General features: G+C 40.1%; 1 protein-coding gene across 2 annotated transcripts in view; it reads right to left on the reverse strand.

Moving 5' to 3' along the window:
* Positions 1-4,430: 4,430 nt before the first annotated feature.
* BRCA2 (BRCA2 DNA repair associated) overlaps positions 4,431-19,689 on the reverse strand; it is an 82,068-nt gene continuing 66,809 nt past the window's right edge. For both annotated transcript variants that reach the window (XM_058276974.2, XM_058276973.1), the window contains 5 exons: positions 18,888-19,051; positions 18,655-18,793; positions 10,830-11,074; positions 8,949-9,095; positions 4,431-8,005 (listed from right to left, as the gene is read on the reverse strand). In XM_058276974.2, the coding sequence (XP_058132957.1) occupies positions 7,364-8,005; positions 8,949-9,095; positions 10,830-11,074; positions 18,655-18,793; positions 18,888-19,051 (1,337 nt within the window). In that variant the 3' untranslated portion in view covers positions 4,431-7,363. The remainder of the gene's footprint in view (positions 8,006-8,948; positions 9,096-10,829; positions 11,075-18,654; positions 18,794-18,887; positions 19,052-19,689) is intronic.

The following is a 19,689-nucleotide window of genomic DNA, read 5'->3' on the forward strand; positions in this document are numbered from 1 at the left end:
ACTGTTGTAATAGTTTTCTATACTCACGGGAATGGACTACAGAGCATTGGGCCCAACTGTATTGCCTATGAGGAAGAGGTGCTTTTGGAGGGAAGAGCGCGTAGATGAAGTAGGTGGGAATTACTTTTATCTCGTAAGCTATGTCCCTGCAGCACACTCACTTTCTAACCCAAGCATGAGGAACAGGAGAAGTCACCTCGCAGAAGAAGTAAATCCATGGTAACCACGTAAGGGACTTTGAGAAGCCACTGAGATCCCATTTCTATGGATAGAACATTTAAACAAATTTAGCCATTTATTTAAAAAAAAACAAAGAGCCTTTACAATTTTCCTACATACTAGATAAAACTGACCAAAATTTATCATTGGGAACCATAATGTACACTTAGCTACTCTTTGTGTGGACATGAACCAATTCTATTTAATACATTAAGGCACTGGATTACTGGTGAAAGGAAAGGACTTTTAGGAAAGATTTGTAGTGAATGTTAAATGGCAGCATAGACATTCCCAAACCTACATACCATGTCTTCAATGTTTTATGTGCTTTTGAAAAATCAGGCACTTGAAAATAACTATGAAGTTATATTCCGAGAACCTGACACTCGCTGGAAATTCAACGTTCAAGAGTTAGCAAGGTACTTCTTTGTTTTTCTAGTTGCTCATTATGTATCCTGCTATTTTCAGGTATTTCAGACCGAACAAAAGAATCTTTTCAGGCTGGAAACGGACATGGTAGTTTTCAGGCCAGAAATGGTAATTCTTGGAAATTGATAACTTTGGAATTATTAATGTGAAGACTTTAGTTTTGGGTCAGTTTTCTAATATGCTAAATGCTAAATCTTAAGTCTTGGCTTGACTTGTTCCCTTAAAAGGACACATTTAATATCCAGCTAAATGCTTCTTCTTCATTACTGAACATTGGAAAGCACTTTCCTCTGCATGGGATTGTGCATGTCCGCAGCATTTTGCATTGAGGCTGAATAAATGGAGGTCATCAGATGGTGAACACAGTGTGCGGTGCATTTGTGGCCAAATGCTGCTTCTAATAGAAATGCAGTGAATGTCCCCGCAGCACTAACTTGTTAATTGAAAGCATGGGTGCTGCTAGTCACTGTGCATTTTGATAATGCCAATGATGTAGAGGAACCAGTGAGACAAGAATTTGCTTTTTAGGAATGAGGCTTCTGCATTCTTTTGGTCACAAGCAGACGGTTGCTAAAAGAGGGTCTGTGAACTGTCATCATCAGGACCGCCTTGGGGTGGTTGGTAACATCCTAGTTTGGTGGACCCCATTGCACTGTTGGAATCTCTGGTATTACATTTTTAACCAAAACCCCCCTTGAGTCTTATGCCTACTAGACTTTAAGAAGACTGTTTTAATAAGTATCTAGAAGTATCCAAGACTGATAGAGACTGATGATAGATACATGAATGTTATTAGGCAAAAGTGAGATAAAAAGATCACGTGATGATTTTTTGGCTCTAGACACAGGGAATTGAGATTTCCGGAAATCTTCAGCAACTTGCTTGCCTCAGGGCGGCTGCGGGTGTGCAGGCCAGCAGGGAGACTCGCCGAGCTGGGAAGAGAGCAAGCTCGGCCTCTCCAGGGGTGGGCGGCGAGTAGGGGCGGCAGTGTGTTTGTACTAAGACAGGACCTGCAAGATACGGGCCTGCCATGACTAAGTCTTCGCGTTTTCTCCCATGTAGAAGAAACATTCATGGAGTCCCAAGAGAAAAAATCCTCCGGATGAAAGAGCACTATGAACACGACGTCACCTTCCACAGCGTGCTTCACGCCGAGAAACCCGGCAGGAGGAGCAGAGCCCAGGACAGGGGCCGCCCCGCGCCCGCCCCGGCGCCGGGGCCCTGGAACTCCTACCCCGAGTCGCCACACCCGAGGGGGCCCGGGGGCTTCACACGCCGGAGCCCCTTCCCCAGGCGGGGCCGGTGCCACCATGGCTATTAGGCTTACCTTGCAGTCCTTTGCAGTTTTCCTAAGTCAGTTTTTATGTTCATTTTTGGTATTTATTCTTTGTTCGGTTTTAGTCGGGGCTCTAATTGCAGTGTAAATAATTGAACCCTAAAGTTTTTGAGCAGAAGTCATTCTATTCATTGTTTCCAACAAGCATTTGTTGAAGTGCTCCTTTATGCATGGTCTGATGATGGGAATTCTGCAGATTTGATGAAACAAAGTCCCTTTCTCTAGGGAAGAAATGAATTTGAAATGGAAACCTGAGAATACACCCAGGAACATAATCAATTAGTCACATAGGCTCATAAATGAAAAAAGTGTTTACAGCACATATAAACTTCAGGACCACTTTCTCTGAAGTCACCTATTCCTCTCCTGCCCCCCGCCCCAAGGAAACCCACCCCATCAGGAAAGTTAGAAAGGCAAGGAGGAGTGGTGGAGAAGGAAAAGTTTTAGGGCCATTGCTACTTCAATATCTATGAATCCAGAAATGTGAGATGTGTGACTCTAATGATGAAATTTTCTTTTAAAACCATTATGTCAGAAAGTATACATCTAAGTGAATAGTGTCCTTCAAAGTAGACTCTGGGAAGTTGTTCTTTTATTTTAATGATGTATCATTGTTAAAAATGTCTAACCCTTCATAATAGCTGTAGAAGCTACTGAGGAAAATCAATCTCACTATCTGAAGTCACACCTTCTTTTATTTGGAGGTACCGTGGCCGGGGATTGAACCTGGAACCTCATGTGTGGGAGGCCAGTGCTCAACCACTGAGCCACATTGGCTCCCTACATACACCTGTGCTTTAATTACCGTGTTAGTCATTAGGCTGTTGCTCAAATAGTGTAAATATAACAAGCCTGCTTTCATAAGCACTATTTTTTTAAAAGAAATAATGGATTTTAAAAATGTCTATCAATGTAATTAATTGGCAGCCCAACTGTTTGGGAGTGTGAGGCTTTGAGGATGTCTAGATCAGAGAGGGGACATGGAAGAGCCATGTTTCCTCCAGGATGAGCAGTCATAATGTGGTATTATTTGACAAGAAAGTTCTACCACAATTCTGGAACGCCCCTCTAATACTGCTACTGCATTTATGAATCCAAGTTAGATTCCAGCAGGTTGGAATCAGATTAACTTGGTGTGGCTGTGACAGACAAGACCATGTAGGATGTGTGCTTTATTTCCTGTTGGCCAACACCTTCTTTCTAATGTTCTGTGAAGTGTCATTTTAACTCCCATATAATGGTGCTTTAACGTTATTAAAAAATTGTATATGGTATTGAGTTTATATGGATTTGTTATTGAATCTAAGCTTTTAAAAATTTCAACAATATTAAAGATTTACCTAAATCCCAAAGAATTCTATCTTATTAAAGTTTTTCTATAACAAATTTTACCATCTACTTTAATAAATAGGAGGCTCAAAGGCAAACAGATGAAAGCAGCCATATATTTTACTTGCTAATATAAACTTGACCTGTGCATTTTTTTTCACCCCCCGCCCCACTGTTTTTGCTATGTTCTTCTGCATCTATTTCTCTTTTTGTCTTCTCTTGTCTTTCTCCTCTAGGATTCATCGGGATTCAATCCTGGGGGCCTCTCGTGTGGAGAGGGTTCCTGTCAGTTGCACCACCTCAGTTCCTGGTCTCTGCTGCGCTTCACTGTGACTCTCCCCTTTGTCTCTTTTGCATCATCATCTTGCTGCGTGACTCACTTGTGCGGACACTGGCTCACCACATGGGCACTCACGCGGGCACTCAGCTAGCTGCGCATGCACTTCCTCTTCTTTTTCACCAGGAGACGCCAGGGATCAAACCCGGGTCCTCCCACATGGTAGGCGGAGGCCTTATCACTTGAGCCACATCTGCTTCCCCCTGTGCACCTTTGAGACTTTTACTTGACATTCCATTATCTATAATTTTGGAATCTACCCCAAATCTTAGTGACTACCAGCAATGCAGTTGTAATTTGTTCCTTCATCAACACTACGTAAGTTGGTATCTGAGTAACAAAGCTTGGCTGAGAAAACAAAAAAACCAGTAAACGTGATGCAGTCTAAGGTGTTCTAGTGTTCCCTACACTCTGCACACCCAAGCCCAGCATCTAATCCTTGACCTGGTACTCCTGGGTCTCCTGGCTAGGACGGTGCCACAGAACCAGCTCCCTGAGGATGGGGTGCCCAGTCGAGGTGAGCAGAGGGGAGTGTGGGAGAGCCTCGTCTGGGAAATGCGCTTCCTTTGCCTGCAGAGGAGCCCCAAGGGTCAGCTAGCACCCTCCGATTCACAGCTGGCTCGTGTCCGCCTTGGGCGCCCTGTGCTGAGTGCCCAATCCTGGAGAAGTGGCCCTGGGTCACAGATCCAGAACCTCTACAGAGCTCTGAAGAAAAGTTTCCCGGCCTATTTGCTTTTTCTTTTCCTAGAAGACTGATTTGGAAGCATAAAAACAAATTAATTAAATTAAATGCTGTTGACTTTATTCCAGGTAGAAGTGATCTATTTTTCCTCTCAACTCCTACGGCACGTACAAGTTTTGAACACCCAACATTGACTGATAAATACATTCATGGATTAATGTTTGCATCATTCATAGAGCTGGCACAGTGTTTTATGTATTCAACAGGTTCTCATTAAGTGATTAACTAGATGACACAAATTTTGCATATACTATTTATCCCTTATGTGGTAAACATTGTTGACTTTATAGCCAGTCACTTTTTTGGGGGATTATACCCACATATACTTAAGCTTCATACTTTGTTCACATAGCTTGGATGTATTATTCACAGTTTACAAAATGGAATAAGTGAACTGAATGGTAATGAAGAATGGAGGAGGTCATAGTTTTTCCAGTATTAAAAAAAATTGAAATCCCTATACATATAGTTATTTTTCTTCACCTCACACTCAACTTTATTTTCTATTCTAGACTGGATCAGTGGGACAGTGATTAGGATGTTAGGATCACATTATTTTGTGAACAATCCTTAAATCATAGGACTAACAGAATACATAAGTTAAAAAGGAACAGCGGTGGGAGCAGGATGTGGTTCAAACGGTTATGCACCTGCCCCTGACATGGGAGGCCCTGGGTTTGGTTCCTGGTGCCTCCTAAATAAGATAAACAATGAGCAGACAACAAGCAAAAACAACCAGCAGACAGTGGGCAAAAACAATGAGTAAAACAACGAGCAGACAATGAGCAAAACCAAAATAAGCAGGTAACAGAGTGGCTCAAGCAGCTGGGCGTCCACCTCCCACGTGTTGGGTTTGGCCCCCAGTCACTGCTGAAGAAAAAAGACAGGGAAGCAGATGTGATTCAAGCAATTGGACTCTCATCTCCCATATAGGAAGTCCAGGGTTCGAAGCCCAGGACCTCCTGGTGAAGACACGCTGGCCCATATGGCGAGCTGGGCCACGCAGAGGGCTGGCCCGTGTGGAGTGCTGCTCAGTGCAGGAGTGCTGGCCCAGGTGGAGAGCTGGCACAGCAAGATGACGCAACAAAGAGACACAGAGGAGAGATAACAAGAGATGTAGCAGATCAGGGAGCTGAGATGGTTCAAGAGAATGATCGCCTCTCCACCTCTCCGGATGGTCCCAGGATCAGTTCCCAGTGCTGCCTAATGAGAATACAACAGACACACAAGAACACACAGAGAATGGACACAGAGTGCAGACAATGGAGGGAGGGGGAAGGAAAAAATATCTTAAACAAAACAATGAACAAAAAAACCCCCAAAACCCCACGACAGACAATGAGGGCAAACAACAAGCACAAATGAGCAAAGAGATGAGCGAGCCATCTGGGGAAGGGGGGAAGAGCAGCAGAATAGATGATTATGGTAATAACTTTTAGAAGAGAGAAAAATAAAATCCTAGTTAATCATTTATGAAGGAAACTTATTTTTTTTTCTTTTTTTAAAATTAATTTATTTTTAATATTACCAAATGGATTTTTAAAAGGATCTATTCTTGGCTTTGAACTGTGTTTAGAATTATTTGAAAACCAGATATTATATATAAATTTTAAGACATGTTAAAAAGACCCAAAATAGGAGATTCTCCTTGCTTTTAGCACCTAGTTAGAACCACTTGCTCTCTTCTACTACTAAATACAAAGAAAACACTGAGAATATCATTTTAAACTGAACTATCTTTTCCTTGGTGGTTAGAAAAAACTAGGCTTAAAAGGGAGTGCTTTCTGGGTCCTGCGACACTGTGACAAGAAAACAGACAAAGCCGGGAGAGTAAACACCAACGAGAGCAAGACATTTTTCTGAAGTTGCAGTCCAGATCGCCATTTTGTAAAAACCACCAAAACACACTGCAAAATCTGCTTCTGGCAAAGCATTTGCATTTTTAACTAATTTGATTTCAGAGATCACCTTGAAATCATAAAAAATTACGCTGAGGGTTTTATTTTTCTTGTAGTCATGCTGACTTAAGGATGAAGAGATGGTCAAGAGTGAAGACCACTGTAATATCTTATCTGGCCTGACTTTTGGACGGAGGGGACCACAGCAGAATCAACATATGCATTAAGGAGAGCTGGTTCACAGTGAGTTACTTCTAGAAACATTACCTCCAACAGGAACCAACACTAAAAGGAACTATGTGAGGCAAAATAACCATACTCGGAAACTGAGCTCCATTTAACCAAAATCAACAAGCAAAAGATGTGTTTACTTCATTTGCAAAGTAATACTTGTAGTGATTAAATCCAACCATATAAATTTAAGGGAGTTAAATTCTTCTACTAGTTAACAAATATACAAGCACTTTATTTTTAAAGCCAGAACATTTACTGCATGGCTCATCAGTGACACTCTTAAGAAGAGCTGGCTGCTGCAGCAGCTGCCCACTTGGGGGTTTAGTGTGGCTCCTTCATGGAATCCATGCCTGAATCTGCAGGATACAATTTTTAGGTGCCAGTAAGACCCGGACTGGTGGTATTTTGTATTTTAGCCTTGGCACTCCAGTTAAACTTTCTCTTGTGCTTGGTAAGGTAGCCACATTTGACACAGGTTGACTTCTGAAGGTGGTAGGCCTCAGAGCCACAGTGAAGGCACAAAGTGTGTGTCTCATTGTGATACTTTCTAAATGAGGACATTCCCTTCCTCATCTTGTTTCTGCGGCTGAAACCAAAAAGCCCAGAAGAGGAGGCACTTCTGCTACAGCATGCTCAGAAGCTTCCAACCAGAGCTCAAGCTATACAACTGAAATAAAAGTACAATACAGAAGCAGGCCAGGCGCATCCCTGTACTACAGAAACATTTAGGTAAATCTGAAACGATTTCATTTATTTTCTCATTATGCAAATATTGATGTGCAGTTTGAAATTCTATGTTTTATAGCTGGAAAGGTTAACAGTCAATAACTCATTCAGCCTCATTTTCGTTTCTGTTGCCTTTGCAATCTCTTAGATCTATTTTTTGTTGTATGTATGTCCTGCAGAGAAGTCTCACATTCTTCCGTACTGGTTTGGGGATTCTCTTGTTCCTTGGTCATAGATGTAGCACAATGCCTTTTTTGTCCTAGGTAATCTTTTGAACTAGTGGGTGGAGTCCTAGTGGATCCACTGATAGAAATAAGTTGATTTTCTCTTGCTGAACCAGATAAAAGGATTTGGGTATTTATTAATGCAAGCTCTTCATCAGCTATTGAATCCTTTTCCAAAAGAGAGAGCTCATTAAATTTTTTAGGTGGAGTCATCTGAGGAAAATTCAAGTCTTTTTTCTTTATAGGTGTTTCATATTTGGTGCCACAACTCCGTGGTGGCTGAAATGCTTTCTGCGCAGCTGGAGAAACAAATGTACAAATTGGACTAACAGGTGGAGGTAAAGGGAGTCTACTTAAGAAATCTAAGGCTCTTCTCCTTTTGCAGTTTTTTGGGTCACTGATTTCTTTCTCCTCTTTAGAACAAGACTTTGAAGTCATCTGGGCTGATACAGGTGTAGGAACAGACTTTGCTTTTGGCTTACAAAGTGGTAAAGGACTTTGGTAATTTATCTCATTAATAGGAGAAGACATCTAATAAAAAAACAAATGAAAATGTAGACGATTATACTTAGGTACTATTATATAAAACAAAGTCAAATTAACTTTTCATTAAAAATATTTAAACATACAAATACCACACACATTCTCACTCCCCTCCCTAATGGCCAATAGGTCAGATGACTTCAAAAGACATTAATTTACTACTCCTATTCCAGCAACAAAGAGCTGTTCACAAGAGGATATAGAAATGGTAAACAAAAGAAAAAAGGATGATAAAGACTAATCATAGTAACAGATAAAAAGAAAGTGGCAGGGGACAGAACTTACTCCAATCTTTCATTATTACTAGGTAAAACAAAGACATCTTTAAAACCATTTTAAGAACACAGACTGCCTTGGTATATATAGCTACTCTTCTAGCTTTGTAACTTTCGGCAAACTGCTTAACCTCTCTATGACATGGTTTCCTCATCTGTAAATGGGGATAATAATAGTTCTTACCTCATAGGGTTATGAAGATTAAATGAGTTAATAAGATGAAACACTTAGCAAATGTTAGCTATGTAAGAATGAGTCATTAGCCTATATAACAAAATATAGCTTTATTTTTAATAGATGGAGATATCTATTACGGTTAAAGAGGTAAATCAAGCTGGGCTTAGAGACAACTCTAACTTTATGAAATAATCCTCTTGGCAAAAAAGAAACCAGAAAAAATAAAAGACTTTTTATCCACATGCACTTGGAATGCTAAAAATGAAAGCACCTGTTTGTAAAACCTGACCACCCCCCCAAGTGTTATACTCTTGCTTCAATAAACAAGATGTAATTTCCAGATATCCTATACCTATAGGAGCCAGATATCAATCACACTAATTAAACTGAATTACATTTTGCCAAGTTTATTAGGTATACCTCAGAGTACATTGTTACCTTCATATATAGACTATTCTGTAAATTTACATTAACTTACCAGAAACACATTTCCTGTACCAAGGACTGCTTGAGCAGTGTGTGGCCCTGAAGTATAGTCCTTAGTTGGGGTAGACCACTTGGGATCATTTGCATTAAGTATAAGCATAAGCTTCTTTTCTGCATCATGGCAAAATATATCAATGTTCTAAGAAAACAAATTGGGAAAGCTGTTTTGTAAATTGCAAACCCACACATTTCTTTTAAGAAAATATTTTAAAAATTCAGACCAGAACAAAAGAATGAGACACCCTAAATTTGATATCAATTGTTAAATAATATACCAATACAAAAATGCAAACCAAAATCATACAGGGGAGTTCCCCTATATCAGTTATTGGGGACAAAGAAGAGGGGGCATAAAGGAAAGGGAGTATGGGGGAGAAATAGCGAGAATAAGAATGAATGTGGGATGTGTGGATGTGGGTGAGGAAAGGAAAGAGCTGTAAGTGATCTTCTCAAGCATCTAGTTTACTCAGCAAGGTATCATATGAGACTACACTTGGAGTCGGAAGAGTGGAGCTCAAGTTCTAGCTGTAAATCATCTAATATCAACAGAGTACTCTTTAGGTTAGTACAATAAGATAATTGCCTCAGCTCACTTCACTACAAGAATTAAATATAGACATTAAACCACATGAAACTGTTTCTGAAATCACAATAGGTCAATTAACAGCAAATTTATATGGTTTTACCTCATTCATAAGAGTATTCTGTAAAACTTTAAAGTGCCATGCAAAAAGCAGTTATTCTCTCTTAAACGTGATTAGTGAGAGTTGAATGTAAATGTGAAATAAACCTTCCTTGAGCACTTTCAGAGAAAACCTGGGTTGTAAACTGTTGACCCTGATGTGAGCCAAATAATGCAACATCACACCTGCTCACCAATTTAGAAACTAGATAAAACAGGCTATTTACTATGCAGATTAAGTCCTTAGGTAAAATATTAACACACACTCCCTTCACACAGTTACCCTAATACTTTTTCTTAAAAGAGGTACTGGGGATTAAATCCAGGACCCAGTTTATGGGAAGCAGGTGCTCAACCACTTGAGCTACATCCACTCCTCTACCTAATACTTTTGAAATATAATTATATTTGCATAAAGGTTGACTAATATCCATTTCACTAATGTCCATTTCAGACATTACATTACACAATTAAGAGGCTTATCTTTTGTGGATTCTCCACTAGTTACCAATTTGTGAAATCAACATGGTTCCACCAATGGCTGTGTGACATAGGTCAAATCCCTTAACCTCTTTGTTTCTCACTGAGAAATGGAAAAACAGTTCCCTACCTCATGGGGTTGTTGGGAGAATTAAATGAGACAGGCTTAGAATGTTGCCTGGCACACAGTAAGTACTCAATAAATGTTAGCTCACATTACTATATAATGTATATATAGATTTAAGATATATGATCCAGAGAAAATTATTTAAAATGTTCTCATATTTGGGATTATTTCCAATCAAAGACAAGTACAAGCTACATAAGATACTGGATGTAGAGTTTAAATGTAAACTTGTAGTTTACATATGAATTAGGATTTTAAGGAATTATGACACCAACTGCCAGGAGCTGCAGGTAACTCACATAATCTGTGTTACTAGTTTCCAGTTTGCCTAGTAGGTCTGAACAGTTGTCTCCCACTTCCTCCTAACTCAATTTCCTTTGATTCATTCTTTTTTCCCTGGTAGCTGTCATTATCCATCACCCCACCCCAATCTCTTCAGTTTCATGGTCAGTTAACATATGATGAACCCTCATATGATGTCTTATTTCAACTACTCGATTTTCATAAAAGCTACTTCCTTGATATTTGACTATTGAAATAGGAAAACAGCATTAATGTGTGGTAATAATGAAAAGTAATTTTACCTCAATAGTATTTTTCATTTTGTTGAATGTCTCTTGAAAATGGCCTTCCTTTGGATTGGCAGAAAATATGGAAAAATCTCCAGCAAATAAAGTAGGAATTTCTGATTTGGACTGTGGACGCCACTGGAGGTTACTTGCAGCAATTAACATATAAGGTTTAATAATGTCTTCATTAAGATCTACCCAAAACTTTATTGCTAATAAATTATAGCACTCATCCGACAAATAAACTAAAGGAGCAAGACCTAGAATGAAAACAAAATATTAAAAAGAATGTCCTCATTATACATGTCAGATGTAAAAATGCAAGAAACCCCTGATATGCCATTTTGGTACATGCTAATGTTAAAAACAAATCAAAGTAACCATATTTAGAGAAATTTCAGGATTCCTAAAATGACCTGTTCCTTATGGTGCCACAATTCCAATGCCTATATGACAATACATCTGTTATTGATCGATGGGGGAAGCATATGGGAAGGTATGCTGGTATGTCGGGGGTGGGAATACAAATTGTACAAGCCTTCTGGTGAAACACTTGACAATACCTAACAAAACAACATATGCAATTGCTTTTCCACCCAGCAATTCCACTTCTAGTACTGTACACTCCTCTGGTTAACTTCTAATAATATTAAAATACATATTAATGAGATTCAGGAAAATATCCATGAGTAAGATTATCCAATGAAGCAATATTTGTAACTGCAAAATATTAGCAGTAACCTAAATCGTCCCATACACAGGAGGGTAGCTGGATCCACTATGGCACAGCCATACAGTGGTACATTACACAGCTATAAGGAAAGAATGAGGACCACCTCTCTGGACTTCCATATGGATTTCCAGGACACAGTATTAAGTAAAACAAGAAAAGCACAAAAGAATGGCTAAAGTATGTTACCCTTCATATAAGAAAGAGGGGGATTTCAGAAAATACCTATGTATCTGCTCATTTGTTCAAAGGAAATACAGGAGAGATAAGCCAGAAACTAAAGGCGGACAAGGTATGAGTGAGAAAAAGGGGAGGAACAGGACTGCAGCAGGAGGGTGAGGAAGTGACACTTCTCTGATTGGACCTTTTCATGTAGCTCTGATTCTTAGAACCATAATGTTCCACATGCTCTTCACATACCTCCAGAACAAACCAAGAACCAGATAGGAGAGAAGTGAAAATGGAATACAAACTAGGAGAGGAGTTAATTAATTATGGCACATGCATACACTGTCATATGATGCAGCTGTAAAAAAAGACGGAGGACCATTTCTATGAACTTAACTGGATTACAAATGAATAATACAACCACACTGAAGGGAGTGGGAAGAATAAGTAATTTTGGGAAACAATATAATGACTGAATATTGTAAGGCTAAAGACAACAAGAATTGCACATAAATGTTAGAATCTACAAAATGTGTTTCTTCCAGGGAATATGACTTAGCAATTATTCAACTACTTTATATAAACACCAGAAGTGAACAAATAAATAAATTGTAGATAATGAGAACTGTTGGAAAATGAAGAGAATAAGGAAAGAGGGAGGAAGTAAGGCTAAAATGAACCTTGTGGTGTGAGCTGAACCAGTAGTATCAATTAATACTGATACTCATGATATATAACTCATTACAGATAAATACAGAAATAGAGACATGAGTATATGTGTAGACTGTCAACATATATATCTTTCCTAGCTCTGACTGCTGAGGGGACCTAAAAGCAATGACGGCTCCACAGTAATGAGAGCATTTAGCAACTGGATCTTGGTTTCTAAACACTATTTTCCACCAGAAAAGAAATCAAGGTTCTTTGAGGTTAGGCCTGGGGCAAAGATCATAGAAGATGAACCTGGCATGTCCTGTGATGCCAAAAAATAAGAAAGTGCTCAAAGATGGATGGAGGCTTGTTGAACACAAGAGTCAACCTGAAAAACCTCCTAATGGCCAAAGCTGCAACAATCTGAGCAACAAAATAATGAAAGCACTGAATTTTAGCCCATAGAACATAAAATAAATTATTTCCAAGTCCATATTGACATAAATAATAAAATAAATAAATTGGTATAAAAGGCATAGCTTTTCCTTACATTATAATTTTCACTTAATTGATGTTTAAGGAAAGAGGAAAACGGAAAATCACTACCAGGCAAATATTACAGTAATAATTGTAGCAATCTTAATTTCCTGATTCTAATAATTGTACTATGGTCACGCAATATGTTAACATTAGGGGAAGCTGGGTGAAAGGTATTTGGAAACTCTCTTTTTGCCATGTTTCTAAAGTTCTGAAATCAAAAGTTAAATTCTGATGCTGTAGCAGTTTGATATGGTTAAGAATTCCAAAAATAGATATTGGATTATATTTGTAATCTGGTCTATTACTGGGCATGAATGAGTTATGATTAGGGCGTTGAGCCTCCACCCCTTGGTGGGTGGGGACTCACAGATAAAAGGCATGGTGAAGGACAGAGTTGGGGCTTTTGATGCAAGGGGTTTTTTTGGACAGTAAAAAGAATTTATTGGCAAATGGCTGAAAAGAACAGAGCTTGCTGAGAAATGGGACAGAAGGATAGAAATACACATTGAGATTTGGCACAGACTCCTCTGGACAGAGAACCTGGTTCATTTTTAAAATGGGTTGTTTTGATTTTTATTTTCAAGATGCAGGATTTCTTTATATATATGCTGGATATTACGTCTCTATTGGATAAATGGTTACCAAACATTATCGCCCACTGAATATGCTGCCTACATAGTTTCTCTTTTTAATTTTTCCTTTAATTTTCTTTGAAATGTTACATTAAAAAAATGAGGTCCCCATAAACCCCCAACCCTCCTCACCCCACTCCTCCCACATCAACAACTTCATCCATCATCATGGCAGAAATAAAATCTGCTTAGCCCCAAAGATTCGTCACCAAGATGTTTATTACTTCACAGTGGAGAAACCTGGAGACACCACCCTCACCAACTGGTCAAGGTCAACATTGCCAGGAATAAAATAAGCGTCAAAGGCTCCTTGACATGATGGTTCAAGGAGGACACATCACCATTCCTGTGGTGTGAGTACACTTTGGAGCACTGCTGCACCACATGGACAGTGGTCTACATTGTAGTCTACACTCTCCCCCAGTCCACCCAGTGGGCCATGGCAGGACACACAACGTCCAGCATCTGTCCCTGCAGCACCACCCAGGACAACTCCAAATCCTGAAAATGCCCCCATATCATATCTCTTCTTCCCTCTCCCTACCATCAATAGCTACTGTGGCCACTTTCTCCACATCAAGATGTAAGGGTTTTTGATGTTGGAGTTTGATGCAAGGGTTTTTGATATTGGAGTTTGATGCAAGGGTTTTTGATGTTGGAGTTTGATGCAAGGGTTTTTGATGTTGGAGTTTGATGCTGAAGCTGGAGCCCCAGGGAGAGTGAGTGAGCTGTTTGCCTGATAGTTTACAGCTGACCTTGTGGAGAAAACAGAGCTGAGCCCAAAGGAACCCAGGAAGCCTGAACACTCACAGATGTCAGCAGCCATCTTGCTCCAACATGTGGAAATAGACTTTGGTGAGGGAAGTAACTTATGTTTTATGGCCTGGTATCTATAAGATCCTACCCCAAATAAATACGTTTTATGAAAACCAACCAATTTCTGGTATTTTGCATCAGCATCCCTTTGGCTGACTAATACAGTATCCCACCTCCTCCTCATTAAAAAGTAATACTGCTTATTGAAAAACACTGAGAATATGTAAAAAATAAAAATAACCTTACAGTGCCGTTTTCTCATTTCATTTTTTCATTAAGTAGAGGTTTCCTATCTAGAACAAATTATATGCTCAAAAAGAAACCAAAGCCTTATTTATTTCTCTAATTACTGTACATTTTTTACAAATGGTAATAATTGGAAGAATTTTACATATCTTTTGGAAACTTGGCACTAAATAAATACTCAAGAAAATAAAAGGATATGAAGAAAATTATTTTGTAGCTGGGCCTAATCTGCGCCAAATCTGAATTTATATAGATGTATTTGTACCTTTTTAACTCATTTAAGAAAGTTTCACCAAAATGACAAAGCTGGGAAGTGGATTTGGCCCAATGGATAGGGCATCTGCCTACCACAAGGGAGGTCCAGGGTCAAACCCCGGGCCTCCTGACCCATGTGATGAGCTGGCCCACGCGCAGTGCTGATGCACGCAAGGAGTGCCCTGTCATACAGGGGTGTCCCCCAAATAGGGGAGCCCCATGTGCAAGGAGTGCGCCCTGAAAGGAGAGCCACACACATGGAGAGCTGATGCAGCAAGATGACGCAACAAGAAGAGACACAGATTCTGGGTGCCGCTGACAAGAATACAAGTGGACACAGAAGAACACACAGCGAATGGACACAGACAGCAAACAACGGGGGGGGGGGGCGGTTGGGAGGCAGAGAAATAAAAATAATAAAATAAAATAAACCTTAAAAAAAAATTCAAATGACAAAGCACTGGCAGTTTATGAAACCACTTCTACATATTCTATCTATAGTGGACAGAAGATGCAGATGTAGGTGTCCTGGCTTCCTCAGCAGAAGGGGGCTGTCTCCCCTAAGGTTATGCCCCCCTCCCTGGAGAAAGCAAGCATCCATCGACTAGTCATCGTGGGTGCAAAGGCCTGGGCACTTGCCTAAGTGGGCTCTAAAGGGCTATCCCAGCTGCAGAGTCCCTGTGGACTGGCAGAACTTTGCTGCAAATGCACTGCAGTTGGACCTTTCTCTCTGTCCAGTGCTGCTTCTTTCATTCCCGCATGGGCCTGTTCTCCAGAGTACTTTCCAAGAGATCTCAGCATGAAAATCTGTCTGAGGCTGTTTTCCAGGGAACCCAACCTAAGAAAACATTTAATTTAATTCATTCATTCTCTGTTACCATGTTTCTGGAATACAGTAACAAGACATTAGAATGAAAATATAAAAGTTCCCATTTTAAGCCCAAGTCTCAAAAGTTGAACATGTCAGCATGAAGTGTACAAAAGAACACAAGAGCTTTAGAACCTGAGTGTATGGCTTCAAATCCCTTTATGTAAGTGTGACCTTGGTCAAGTAATCTAACCTCCCTGAGCTCCAGCTTGCTAATCTGTGAAATAGGAATATTATCAACTGAACAGTGTTATTTTGAGGACTATTAAGAGATGCTCCATATCTGAGGTTTTCAATTATTACCCTTTCCTCCCTCATATCAGAAGTGGGATAAGAAAGAAACCAACAGAGAACACCCCTGGTCCTTGAAGCAATCACGGTATTATTAAGGGTTGGGGGAGGAGATTCAGAAATGTAGAGAAAGGACCATGACCACGTGATGAATGCTGCAACGCCAAACACACACGACGCTGCAGAGCTGGGGGAAGGAGGACCTAGCCCAGACTGTGAGCACCTAGGTGGCTAGGTTTGAAATAACAAGCAAGCTGAATGAGGAGTGGGAAGAACTCATGGAGAGGGGCAGGACAAACGGGCATTCAAGCAAAGTCAGGAGCACAGCTAAAGAAGGAAGCACAGTGTGTTCAGGAACATGGAAGTGTACAGGTTAGTTGAGGCAGCTGAGCTGGGGTGGTGGTATAAGACAAGAAGGTAAAGAGTTTTTTAGCTGTAATGCTATAGAGGTTGGGTTTCATTTTCTAAGGGACAGAGAGCCAAGAAGAATTAAACCAGGAAGTTCCATGATTAGATTTGGTTCTTACAAAGATAATAGGACTTCCACGATATTAGGAATATCCTGCTAAAAAATTTAAAAATTGGTTAGTAAAGAAATAGGAGATTGTGAATCAGGCGCAAAAACAAAGGAAGGCTCAACTTCTCCAAGCCAAGCTGGTGAAATGAGAAAATGTTGAGAATTCTACTATCCCTAAATCCACATGAGAAAAACACAGAATGGGTATCCTTATCTTTTTTCCTCTTCTGATCAGGAATAATGGAAAAATGGTTGCAAGAGAAAAACAAGTGACCAAGATTGATTAGAAGAATTCAGTTCCAGGGTTACTGACTGAAATAGGGAAAATGATGCAGAACCGAGTTGCATAAGAACTGTATAAACAATGCTCATACTAAGACACAAGCCTGGTCAAGCAACTGGACTTTAAAGATAAAAAATAAATTTTTTAGGCATCCAGATAGAAAAAGATAATCTAAATGGGAGAAAATCAGGCCAGTCCTCGATTGTTCAATGCCAAAAGAGCAATGTCTACAATGTTCTGAGGGAAGAGAAAAAAGAGTGACCCAGTAACATTATACATAGCCTAGATAGTTTCCATATTAAGGCAACAGGCACACATTTCAAACATACGAGGAACCCATGGAATGTGGCATGTACAAAGCCTTCTTGAAAAAAAGAATTGACAGCAAACCTTAGCCAAAGAAGTGAGGAAGGGAGAAACCATAATAGGGCAGCTGGTAAAAAAGGAATCCATTTATTTACCAAATATTTGGAACCCTATTCTGTTCAGGCACTGTTCTCAGAGTGGGGGATACAGCAATAACAAAGTCCCTGCCCTTACAGAGCTTAAAATTTTGGAGGATAGAGACAAAAGAGATAAATATTTAATGTTAGGTATTGATAAGTGTTATGGAGAAAAATAAAGCAGGGTACAGAGGAGAAAGTGTACTGGGTTGGGAGTGGTGGTAGGGGCTGCTATTCTTACAAAGGGCCGTCAGGGAAGGGTCTCGTGAAGTTCCATTTCCAGAGACTTGAAGGAGTCCAGGGAGCCAGCCTTGCAGGTTTCTGGGAGAGGAAGAAGGGAGGGCAATGGCTTGGAGATGAAAGTGAGCTTGGTGGTCTCAAGAATAAGGAAGGTGCCAATATGGCTGAAATGGAGTGGAGGAAAGAGTGCTGGCAGATGAGACTGAGTGCCTGGCACACAATAATAATCCATAAATGAAAGGTTTTCTGCTGAAGTAGGGGTCTAAGTGGAGCCTTGCATCTGTGCATATTTAAGATAGGGAAAAGAGCATGGATTTCCAAAAAAATGTATGCAATAAGATATGGAAATAGGGAATGTACAAAGCCATATTAAGAAATAAAACATAGGGAAGTGGACTTGGCCCAGTGGTTAGGACGTCCGTCTACCACATAGGATGTCCACAGTTCAAACCCCGGGCCTCCTTGACCCGTGTGGAGCTGGCCCATGCGCAGTGCTGATGCGTGCAAGGAGTGCCCTGCCATGCAGGGGTGTCCCCCGCGTAGGGAAGGAGGAAGGAGTGCACCCCGTAAGGAGAGCCGCCCAGCGCGAAAGAAAGTGCAGCCTGCCTAAGAATGGCGCCGCCCACAAGGATAGCTGACACAACAAGATGACGCAACAACAACCAAAAAGAAACAGAGATTCCTATGCCAACGACAACAACAGAAGCGGACAAAGAAGACAGACGCAGCATATAGACACGGAGAACAGACAACCGGGGCGGGAGGGGTGGGGTGGGGAGGAAGGGGAGAAAAATAAACAAATAAATCTTTAAAAAAAAAAAGAAATAAAATATAAATGCATTTGGCTAAGATGTTGCAGGGAGAAGGGAAGGTCTGAATACTCAGCTAAGAGGCGGATCATGACTGTCTAGTAATCACTAATATGCTAAGAACATTCTGCCTAGAATGTCTTTAAATTAAGTAGCACAGAATGGGAAGGAAGTTTTGTTACATCGAAATAATGTGAAATTGCTTTCATTAAGAATCAAAGGTTAAAACAGGCCTACTTTCAAATCTCTAATTACCAAATTTGCCAACTGGTAGCTCCAACTAATTGAAAGGAAGGCAGGTTTTAAAAGATAATGTTTTTCAAAACTATAATTAAATATATTGTGCATTACCTATTTTTTTCACAACAGAAACTACGAATCCTATTAGGTCCACCTCAGAACAAGCTGGCTGGAAGTCTGGGTCTAATAACTTGGTGAAGTGAAGGGGCTCCCTTGGTTGGTAAACCTGGAATAGGATTTCATCTGAAGTCTGGAGAAAAAAAAATATAACATTTAGTATACGTGTATTATATAAACTAATACGTACTTATCAAAATAAAAAAATTGTAATGGAAAGTTTGTACCGGTAATTGTTGATACTGAGTTTTCTTCGTTGCTGTTAACTGTATGTTAACTCTTTCAGATTTACTTTTAGATTTTGATGTTGCAAGATGATAGATTCTGTATCTCTTTCCCTCTCTTAACAGGGAATATAAATCTGATGATGGACGCCAGATACTTAATATAACTGTTCCAAAAAGATGAAAAAGACACAATGAAGAACTGACCATCACTAAAGTTCTTGTTTCAAACCAGGGATTTTGTATATTTGAGGCAGGAGCTCTTCGACTGAGCTAATATCCTTCTTTGAAATTCTTGTTTCAAAAATAATTAGTGGGAAATGGATGTGGCTCAACCAATTGGGCTCCAATCTACCGTACAGGAGGTCCAGGGTTCGATGCCCAGGGCCTCCTGGTGAGGGCAAGCTGGCCCATGTGGCGAGCTAGCCCATGCAGGAATGTCACCCCATGCAGGAGTGCTGCCCTGCGTGGGAATGCCGCCCTGGGCAGGAGTGCCAGCTGACGTGAAATGCTGGCGTCACAAGATGACGCAACAAGAGACACAGGAGAGAAAAATAAGAAGGCATAGCAGAACAGGGAGGTAAGGTGGTACAAGAGAGTAATTGCCTCTCTCCCACTCTGGAAGCTCCCAGGATTGGTCCCCGGAGCTACCTAATGAGAATTCAAGCAGATACTGAAGAACACACAGTGAATGGACACAGAGAGCAGCCAATGGGGGTGAGGGGAGGAGAAATAAATAAAATAAATATTTAAAAAAGGAAAAAAAAAGAAAATAGTATTTTAAAAAACAATAATTAGTGATTAT

This window comes from Dasypus novemcinctus, chromosome 15 (genome assembly GCF_030445035.2).
Source record: "Dasypus novemcinctus isolate mDasNov1 chromosome 15, mDasNov1.1.hap2, whole genome shotgun sequence".
Classification (NCBI taxonomy): Eukaryota; Metazoa; Chordata; class Mammalia; order Cingulata; family Dasypodidae; genus Dasypus; species Dasypus novemcinctus.